At 44.1% G+C, this 11,144-nt stretch overlaps 1 protein-coding gene across 1 annotated transcript; it reads right to left on the bottom strand.

The window, feature by feature from the left end:
- Nucleotides 1–7,083: 7,083 nt before the first annotated feature.
- On the bottom strand, nucleotides 7,084–9,392 carry hspb3 (heat shock protein, alpha-crystallin-related, b3). The gene has a single exon (XM_067994459.1). It carries the CDS (start codon nucleotides 9,259–9,261, stop codon nucleotides 8,836–8,838), a length of 426 nt encoding a protein of 141 aa, XP_067850560.1. The 5' UTR covers nucleotides 9,262–9,392; the 3' UTR covers nucleotides 7,084–8,835.
- Nucleotides 9,393–11,144: the final 1,752 nt, after the last annotated feature.

The following is an 11,144-nucleotide window of genomic DNA, read 5'->3' as shown; positions in this document are numbered from 1 at the left end:
GATTTTCACCATTTTCGCAGCCCCCCTGCCCCCAACACACCTGCAATTTGATTTTAAAATTGAGCCCCATATGCTTGCATGCTTTTAAGTGCAGTCACCAATAATGACTGACGTATACACGCATAGTTTTGAAGATGAGCACAGCAATAATTTTCATTGGTACTTGTATAATTGTCATGAACAGTGGGTAATCTATATGATATGATTAACCTTCTTTTACTTCATCGCATGTCATATATGGCACTTGCTTATTAAATCTATATATTTAATAACAGCGGTCATATGACCATTCATTAAAATTAATGCAACACCTATAAATTATGAAGATTGCCATTCTTTCTTGAAGTTTTGCATGCCTGTATCACCAATAACTGCCTTGCATTTTTTAACAAAAAAAATTCCAAACTATTATGTACTCTGCCTCATCATTTACTCCACTCAGAATGGAGTGAAAAATATCACCTACAGCAAAGACACTTAACTATTAGCCCGGTGGAAATTCATTTGAACACTTAAATTTGCTGGTGACACCTAACTTTATGGGCTTGTAACAGATTAAAAGGCAATCGATCATCTTTAGAAAGAACAGGACTAATTATGTAGATGGACTAAGATATGGCAGGTGGATTTTCATATGGATAAGTGCTGAGTAATACAAATAAGAACAGGTAACAGTGAAGACATATAACAGGAAATGATCCTATTTTAAGACCACTGACAGAAAGGGGTTTGGGAGTGACCATTGATCATACTCTGAAAGTATCTGGTCCGCGTCAGGCATTTATCAATAAGGCAAATTGAATACTATGGGGAACCCGGAGAGCACTAGACTATAAGTCAGAGGAAGATATAATGATATTGTACAGGTCAATGGTGTGCCACCAGTTTTGGACACCCTTCCTCAGATGGAGATAGAGGCATTAGAAAGGATTCAGAGACAAGTGACCAGAATGGATCGAGGCATCAGAGGACTGAGTTATGAAGAAAGGCTCAAACAAATAAACTTAATTTTGCTGGAGAAAAGATTGGGATGGGACATGATCCAAGCCTTGTAAATTCAAACTGGAAGGAACTGTGCTGGTACGACATTACATCACACAGCCAGTGCAAGCTGCAGACACTTGCAGATAATTAACTCTCAGCTAATGAAGTGGGCAGTATGTTTTCTGACCCAATCAGTGAGAGCCAGGTTTAAACTAAGTGCTTTATTCATCTAAATTACAAGAATTTGGAAAGATACTTTTAAAATATTAGATGCCAGGGAGGAGGGAGGGTTATTACCACATTTTACCTCATTAGATTCCTACTACCAGCCATCGGAATACTTCTCCATGACTTCTACCAAAGCCTGTCCATCACATATAGAAGCAAGTGTGTTTGTGAGACAAATAGCACGATTTTAATAAGGCGGCAGGGTGGCAGCGGAGGGGGAGCAATGGGCGCGCAACAAACGCGAATAATAAAAACTTATCATTCCCCACGCGATCGCAACTTAATTGGTGGCCGTTAATCTTGTTTCTGGGTTTGCCGACCGAAAGCTGCACAGTGGGCAGACTGTGACAGGTTGTCAGCTGTAGCGTCTAGATTTAAAGGACCATTAGTCCAATGGATTTTGCTGGAGCAAGGAGCAAGAAAACACAAAGGAGCAGCACAGGGACAAGACTGCTCCAAGATTCAGCGATGTTTCACTTGAGGTGCTGCATGCAGGGGTGAGGAGGAGGAGGGTACTATTTTAGTTGGTCGACAGTAGGAAGCGCCCTGCCTCTGCCACCAAGAAGGCCTGACTCAAGGTGACAGAGGAGGTCGCGAGCAGGAGCAACGTATCCCGCACTTGGGTCCAGTGCAAGAAGCATTTCAATTACCTAACTAGGTCAGCAAAAACAAGTACACTTAATGATTCTCCTGCCGTCCTTGTTGCACATCACCCCATCCCCCCAACTCATTCTGTAATGCCAAGACTACTCCATCACATCACTCCTCACACCCACTTAAGGCTCATCTTCAACTTACCTTCACTTTCTGAGCACTTCCTCACCTCCCCATTTGTGACCCCACCACTACCACTCACCCCAATCCTGATCCATTGTGATGTCTCTGTCTCATATTCACCCTCTGATGCACCTCTTTCACGGTCAGCCTCACCCAGATTAATGCATTCATTGGCTGAACATACAAGCCTATACTTTCTCCCATTCTAGGAGAAGGGAGCGCAAAATGTACGTGAGAGAGAGAGGACTGGAGGGGGGGGGGGCCACAACAAATAGTGGTCCTCACAGAGGTGGAGGAGGAGGCCCGGGATGTCAGCTGCACCCTCGAGTGCCTGTCCATCGGGGACACCACGACTGGCACCCCACAAACCGTCTGGTGACACAACTTTAACATTCATCACACACAACATGAATTGATGTTAACAATGATTCGCATGTTGAACACCTCAGTATGCTCGTCGCAACATGACACATCTGTGATGATGCTTAATATTGCCTTCTGTTCTCTTACAGGCCATTCAACAACCGCAGTGTCGGGAGAGGGCGATTCCTCAGAGGAGCTCCCGGCCTCTGAGGGTGCACAGTCACATCTTAGTGAACCATCCACCAACGCAGATACTCACACCTCGGTGGGTCCTAATAGTCATTTAGTTGGGTTGGCACCACACACAAGTGAGTATGAGCAGAAACCGGTGGCAGGGGGCAGCTGTGGAGAGTCCGTGTCGGTTGGCGCACTCCTCTCCAGGCTCTGCTCAGCTGGACGCAGATGGTGAACCCCGGGGGGACATCCTTTAAAAGGAGAATGATCGAGGGACAGCAGTACATTTGCGAGGTACTGGAACAGGTGTCACGCACGCTCTCCACAATAGTGCAGAGGATGGAGGAGTCCAAATCCTGCATTAGTGGAATGGTGGCACAGGTATGTGAGGGAATCTCTGAGATAGTGTCACAGGGACGTGAGGAACTGTCTGAGATAATGTTGCACGTAACTGCGGAAATGTCTGAGATAGTGTCACAGGTAACTGTGGAAATAAAAACATAAGAACACAAGAGATAGAAGCAGGAGTAGGCCATACGACCCCTCGAGCCTGCTCTGCCATTCAATCAGATCATGGCTGATCTCCGACCTCAATTCCACTTTCCCGCCTGATCCCCATATCCCTTGATTCCCCTAGAGTCCAAAAATCTATCCAGCTCAGCCTTGAATATATTCAATGCTTGGGCCTCAGCTATTTACAATTTATATTAGTGACTGAGATGAAGGGACTGAGTGTAATGTGTCCAAGTTTGCTGACAATACAAAGCTAGGTGGGAAAGTAAGCTGTGAGGAGGACACAAAGAGTCTGCAAAGGGATATAGACAGATTAAGTGAGTGGGCAAGAAGGTGGCAGATGGAGTATAATGTGAGGAAATGTGAGGTTATTCACTTTGGCAAGAAGAATAGAAAAACAGAATATTTTTAAAATGGTGACAAACTATTAAATGTTGGTGTTCAGAGAGACTTGGGTGTCCTCGTACAAGAAACACAAAAAGTTAGTATGCAGGTAAAGCAGGCAATTAGGAAAGCAAATGGCATGTTGGCCTTTACTGCAAGGGGGTTGGAATACAAGAGTAAGGAAGTCTTACTACAATTGTATAGGGCTTTAGTGAGACCTCACCTGGAGTACTGTGTACAGTTTTGGTCTCCTTATCTGAGAAAGGATATACTTGCCTTGGAGTCGGTGCAATGAAGGCTCACCAGATTAATTCCTGGGATAAGATGGTTGTCTTATGAAGAGAGGTTGAGTAGAATGGGCCTATACTCTCTGGAGTTTAGAAGAATGAGAGGTGATCTCAGTGAAACATATAAGATTATTAGGGGGCTTGACAGGGTAGATGCTGAGAGATTGTTTCCCTTGGCTAGAGTCTAGAACTAGAGGGCGTAGTCACAGGATACGGGGTCAGCCATTGATTCTTGTGGCACCCCACTAGTTACAGCCTGCCAACCTGAGAATGACCCTTTATCCCTACTCTCTGTTTTCTGTCCTTTAACCAATCCTCTATCCATGCTAATATATTACCCCCAAACCCAAGTTCCCTTACCTTGGATAACAACCTTTTATGTGGCATCTTATCGAATGCCTTTTGAAAATCCAAATATACAACATCCTCTGGTTCTCCTTTATATACCCTGCTAGTTATATTTTTGAGTTCTTAAATAGCTGAGATAGTGTTGCAGGTAACTGTGGGAATGTTTGCAATGGAAAGATGGCTAGCCTCCATTGTGCTTCAATCACGGCTCAGAATTGAGTCCATTCAGGCCCTGACAATGGCCGTTCAGACTCACGGTGAATATCCCTTTGCAGACTCTTTGTGTTCTCCTCACAGCTTACTTTTCCACCTAGCTTTCTGCCACCTTAAACAGGCAGACGGGAACTTTACAACTGGGCTTCCAAGGCATCACGCATGTCCTCCAAACTGTTCTCCAGCAGGGTGGTAGGAGTGATGTGGCCCTGGCCCAGGAGAGGGATGATGGCGAAAGGGGACATGGAAATAGGGATGCCACTCAAAGTGCAGCCACTTCTCACCTGTTGACCCCTCTCAACCAGTACCCGCAATGCTGCCTCCTCTCCAGGTGGCCGAGTCTGCCCCTGCACAGGTGCAGTTGGAGCAGTCTTTGGCGGGGCCCTCACGGGCTCCAAAACCCAGATGGCATAGGCCAAAATCATCTAAGCAGTCCGGGCATGGACATGAGCAACCTGCCACTAGCTCTGCTGCAGCCACAGGGGATACACCATGTAGAAGTGGTAGGTAGAGAATGGCTAAGGATTTGTGATCACGAAGGGTATGCACAAGGGTGTCTGACAGACAGTTACGTTTTTCATTTATATTTGTTTTTTGTTATATTCACATTAAATGTTATCATTCTCACCACTACTGCCATGTCTTGCCCATTCTTGACTTCCTTTTGTGACAGCGCCCTTTCATGTGCTTAATCATGAAAGGCGACACTTGATGCCACCCAGTGGATGACTTTACAGAGGGTGTATGTGTAGTTGCAGGACTGTTTTGTGCAGGGTGGGGGGTGCTGGTGTTGACACTGGTCATTCCAGGTGGTGTGAGGACTGGACTCTTCACACTTTCTGATCTTATGATTACCGTTCACATATGAGTGACTCCCTGGCCTCACGAGGAACCAGGTGAGCTGCTGGTCTGCCCATGGGTTTGTCATCCTCCTTCTCCTCCTCCTGCTGCTCCTCTTCAATGTTCATTGCAGATGTGAATGATGGATGAGGGCATGAGGCCTCATCAACCGGTACCCCTCTTGTTGCGCCGTGTTGTGCAGGGCACAACACACTACTATAATGCGACCCTCTCTCACTGGTGCGTATTGAAGTGCTCCCCCAGAACGATCAAAGCACCCAAATCGCATCTTCAGTAGCCCTATCACATGTTCAATTACAGACCTGGTGGCGATGTGGCTGTCATTGTATCGATGCTGTTGCTCGGTGATGGGGTTTCTCAGAGGTGTCATCAGCCATGTGTGCAGGGGGTATCCCTTGTCCCCAAGGAGCCAGCCCTTAAGACTGTTTGGTGCGTGAAAGAGGCCTGGGATTTTGGATTCCCTCAGAATGAAGGAATCATGGCAGCTGCCAGGGAATCTGGCGCACACGTAAAGAAAACCTTTGCGGTGGTCACAAATGAGCTGAGTGTTGATGGAGTGATGCCCCTTCCTGTTGATGAACAGTCCTGGCTCATGTGGAGGTGCTTGTATTATTATATGGGTGCAATCGATTGCATCCTGTACACGTGGGAAGCCAGCCAAAGCGTGGAATCCCACTGCCCTCTCCGTCTGACTGAGGTCATCCATGGGAAAGATGACATATTGCGAGGCCCTGTGAAACAAGCCGTCAATGACCTGCCTTATGCACTTGTGTGCAGATGACTGAGAGACCTCGGCGATGTCACCAGTGGCACTCTGGAATGATCCGGAGGCAAAGAAGTTGAGGGCAGTGGTGACGTTAACAGCGACGGGTAATGAGATGCCGCCAGGCCCAGCCAGGAGCAGCTCGGCATGAAGGAGGCTGCAGATGTCTGCGACCATCTGGCAACTCACTCTTATCCTCCGTATGCACTGCTCCTCAGAGAGGTCCAGGAAGCTGAGCCTCGGCCTGTAGATCCTCTGACGAGGGTAGTGCCTCCTGCAACATCTGTTATTCCCCTCACTGCTCTTGTGCAGGTGCCTGAGGTGCAGCGCTGTGTTGTGGAGCTCCAAATGGCAGAAGTGCACGCCGTGCCTGGCGAGAATGGTGATGTTCCTCGTCCTCGGATGTACTGGTGAATGCAGCCATCGCACCCCCCATCCTGGTGGTGTCAGTTTGAGGGGGTCCGAAAAGTTGGTAAATATGTGTAAACAGAACAATTCTGAGTGGAAACCAAGAATTTTCAGTCTAAACACAAAGATCTCCCAGCCAAAAGTTTGTCTGAGAGAACTGAGTGCCCTGCTGCAATAACTGACCTTTTATCCTCATCTGTCAAACAGTATTTAAATGTCCAACTGGCTGCCGGCTGAAACACAGCTACTTTCCCATGGCATGTTTCACACAGCATGAGAACCACATTGAGGCAGCGTTAAAATTGCTTGCCTTCATTGTTAATTGGATTTATGGATATTTCAAGTACTTTAAGTACTTGATTTACTGCTTTAAATATCGTACTTCCGGGTTTGGGAACGGCGCGCGCACCCAGATGACTCTGGGTCATGCGGATTCTTCAGCAGGTTGGAGCCAGGATTCCTGCCCCAACGCACCCCCAGATTACTTTGAAAATCATGCCCAGAAAGTGCTCTTGTAGTCCTTCTTTTCATATGGTGCACTCCACTAGTGTAAAGAGCACCATCTTGTGGTACAACCAGCAGTCAGTCCCCAGCTAATGAAACTCATCTATCCATTCAACCATTTATATATGTGTGCATATTTGTAAGAGCTCAACATAACTAAAATGGCAATTATTTACAAAGTAAAATATTTATTTTTAAGCAACACTTTTCAAAAATAGCTCCTATCTTTAAAGGTTACTTTGTCTGAAGTGTTTCTCTAGAGATCACTGAACAGAATTTCATAGAAGAGATTTTATTTGTGCAGCAAAATAGTACAGTGGAACATGTCAGATCTGTAATAATTTGTACAGTTACAATTATAAATGAATTAAAGCTTTATTTTGTTTGTTGTGTTTTTTTTATTGTTTTCCAGGTCTGCCTACTCTCTCCACACCACCATTTCCCTGCCAAAAGGTTGGAGCTGACCTGGTTCCAGGCCTCCAATTACGATGTCTTTCAACTGGTTACAAGAAAGTGTACAGAGCAGATTGGGGTGACTTGGCCATTAATTTTCCTTCCTGCTTAGTGGAGAACACCAGTGCCGACAGCAGCATGGAGATCAGGAACTTACTGTATGGGGAGTCTCTGGTCTGAATCTGGAACCGATTATTCAATGGCATGTTGTGTCACTGTGTTTAATTAATTATTTGTGTTAAATCAAGGTTCCTTCTGCCAGTTTCCCAATGTCCTGGCCAACATTCCTCCTTCAACTAATATTATTTAAAAATACATTAACTAGTCATTCATCTCATTGTTGTTGCTGATGGAGAATGGCTACTATATTTCCCTGCACAACAGTCGCTGTACTTAACGAAAAAAATCATTCTGTAAAGTGCTTTGAGACAATTCAAACTGATGAGCATTGTATATAAATATAAGTATTAAGGCTCTGAAATTCTGCAGGGCTACTACTGGTCTCCTGTTGTAACTTTGGTTGGAGATTGATGGAAACCCATTTATGCCATTTCTCTAGTGTTTACGCTCGTCTCCCGATAAAGTTACAATGGGAAACTGGTGGTAGCCCTACGGAATTTCAGGGCCCATTTATTTATACAGTGTTCTTCTCTACCCCAACTACCTTGCTAAAAACAGCAGAGGTTACGTTAAAAATAAAACACTTCCCCTGATCAGTATGTCATTATATAAACTACATGAAAATGAATAATAACTAGTTGCCCTAGGACATGGAGCTCACCCACCTGATATCAGCCATTGCATGTAAACTTCCACTACATGCTTATCAGCTGGGTTCTACAGAGAAGATTACAGTCTGAGACAAACAATGGAAATAGTCGAGAGGGGAATGTGAGCGAGCTATCAACTCGGGTAATGCCTTGCTAGCTGCTGTTTTTTGGGTTTAAATGGCTAATCACAGCATTTCATATTTCCATAAACCAGTATATTAGAGAGACCGGGAGTTCATGTTTCAGCTGTACCCATGGCGTTAGATTTGGCATTTAACTTGGCACTCAATAGCCCTCCACATTTTTGTGCTATTCATAGAAAAGCTGTAACATCACAGGGTGCTACTAGGCCAATAAACATATCTACTGCACTTGTTGAACCATTGTTATCAGTTGGTAAAAACCTTAACGATAAGTCGAGTTCACCCATGTTTTTGAAGTATGGAACAACCGTTCCATCCAACTGAGTGCTTAGATCTGTACAAAAAAAGCCTTTCTACCTCATATCTACAAAGAAAACTTAAGGAGCATCGTATATACCTCCTTCCCTGGCATATTGCCAACAAAAACACAACCGTAACACAACAAATTGTGTTGAAAATTAAGTGTACCATTTTTCAAAGTTTTTATTGCTGTGAAACCATCTCCTTTAAATTACAATAGATAAATATTTTCAACAGAATTTATACCAATATTTATTTGATGTGCTGCTGTACTTACTAAATTTAATCATTTTTGCCAAACATATTCAATAATTCAGCATGAGCTACTTCATACAATATTAATTCTTCAGTAGGTGTTTCAGCTATGGCTTTGTCTTCACCACCAGAATGCCATCATGACATAGCATAGCAGAAAGATCTTTTGACTGCACACCATCTGGTAGTTTGTACTGTCTTGTAAAACTCCTCGAAATAAAACCATGTTCATCCATTCTTCGCCCGTGCTGGGCCCTGATGAGAAGCCACCCTTCGAATACTTGAATGATGATATCTTCGGGGCGGAACTGCACAACATCCAGCATGACTTGAAACACTTCAGCTTCAGTAGCTTCCACTGATTTAGCTGATTCTTTGACTGAAAGTTTGTCCCCTGTCCCAAGTCTTTCTGCTGGACCTGGGAGGGCAAACAACAAGTGATCCAGTTTGCATTCTGTGAGATCTCGTCCTACTAACTTGTGCTGGTAACGAACAGGAGTGTCAGTCCAGTGTCTTACAATTCCTTCCTCCATTAGCCTAAATATTACAAATAGAAAACTTTTACTTTGAAACAGTTCCTTTAAAAAAAGAACAGTGTTCTGGGTCTTTAGCTAGGCAGCTGCTACTGACTTCTTTGCTCGAGCTTCTCATTTGAAGTGGTCAATCTGCCTTTTATAGAAAGAGTATTTTGGGCACTATCTCGAGACAAAATATTTCTATGCTTGAGACTCAGTTTCCTTTTAATACTTTGGAAAGAATGTGGGCAATTCTAAACATTTGGCTCCTGTCGTCACTAGCCAAGTAATTAATCTACAAATAGGATTTGTCCTTCCTTAGCAAATGAATGGCTCCTGCTGAGAACTGCTTGCAAAAGAAACTGCTCAGTGGCTCTACTAATCACTGTTACAGTATTTATCTAACCGAATATATCAAAATCTTGTGTCTACCGTGCTTCTGTCACACTTCAGTGTCAAAAGCATTTTTTTTTAAAAGAAATAAAGTGAGTCATTTCCCATTGATTTATCTGACCTTGATAACCTGGCCTCTCCTTAGGACCATTTACAAGTAACACCAACCGACAGAAATTTCCCTCAGCAATGAGCTTCTAATTGGCCTCAGGATGTACCTATTTAGACCACTTCCCACATGAAGTACTTGAGCAGTAGCCTTAAAGGGACAGTCCAGGTTAAATACAGCTCCACTGAAGCATGACAACATTGATCCGGATCTGTGACAATGAGTGAGCAATGTCAGATTATATAATATAAATCACTTGATCACAGATCACTTACTATTTGTAGGAAAGTAACATTAACATAATTTAAGCTATTATATGAAATAAATCAGTACACGAGGTGATTACAAAAGCTATTTGATGATGTAACCCCACTATGTAAATGCAAATGTAACCCCACCATTTAAAAAAGGAGGGAGAGAAAAAACAGGAAATTACAGACCAGTTAGCCTAACATCAATAGTGGGGAAAATGCTAGAGTCTATTGTAAAAGATGTAATAACAGAACACTTGGAGGGCATCAACGGGATTGGACAAAGTCAGCATGGGTTTATGAAAGGGAAATCATGCTTAACAAATCTACTGGAGTTTTTTGAGGATGTAACTAGTAGAATAGATAGGGGAGAACCAATGGATGTGGTGTATTTGGATTTTCAGAAGGCTTTTGATAAGGTCCCACACAAGAGGTTAGTGTGTAAAATTAAAGCACATGGGATTGGGGGGAATATACTGGCTTGGATTGAGAATTGGTTGACAGACAGGAAACAGAGAGTAGGAATAAACGGGTCTTTTTCCAGGTGGCAGGAGTGACTAGTGGGGTACTGCAGGGATCAGTGCTTGGGCCCCAGCTATTCACAATATATATCAATGATTTGGATGAGGGAACAGAATGTAACATTTCCAAGTTTGCAGACGACACAAAGCTGGGGTGGAATGTGAGCTGTGAGGAGGATGCAAAGAGGCTCCAATGTGATTTAGACAAGTTGGGTGAGTGGGCAAGAACATGGCAGATGCAGTATAACGTGGATAAATGTGAGGTTATCCACTTTGGTTGTAAAAACAGAAAGGCAGATTATTATCTGAATGGTGATAGATTGGGAAAAGGGGAGGTGCAACGAGACCTGGGTGTCCTTGTACACCAGTCGCTGAAAACGAGCATTCAGGTGCAGCAAGCAGTTAGGAAGGCGAATGGTATGTTGGCCTTCATTGCAAGAGGATTTGAGTACAGCAGCAGGAATGTCTTACACAGGGCCTTGGCGAGACCACATCTGGAGTATTGTGTGCAGTTTTGGTCTCCTTATCTGAGGAAGGATGTCCTTGCCATGGAGGGAGTGCAACGAAGGTTTACCAGACTGATTCCTGGGATGGCAGGACTGACGTATGAGGAGAGATTGGGTCGAC

The sequence above is a fragment of the Heptranchias perlo genome, chromosome 1 (assembly GCF_035084215.1).
Source record: "Heptranchias perlo isolate sHepPer1 chromosome 1, sHepPer1.hap1, whole genome shotgun sequence".
Classification (NCBI taxonomy): Eukaryota; Metazoa; Chordata; class Chondrichthyes; order Hexanchiformes; family Hexanchidae; genus Heptranchias; species Heptranchias perlo.
This window is presented reverse-complemented; position numbering and strand designations above follow the sequence as displayed.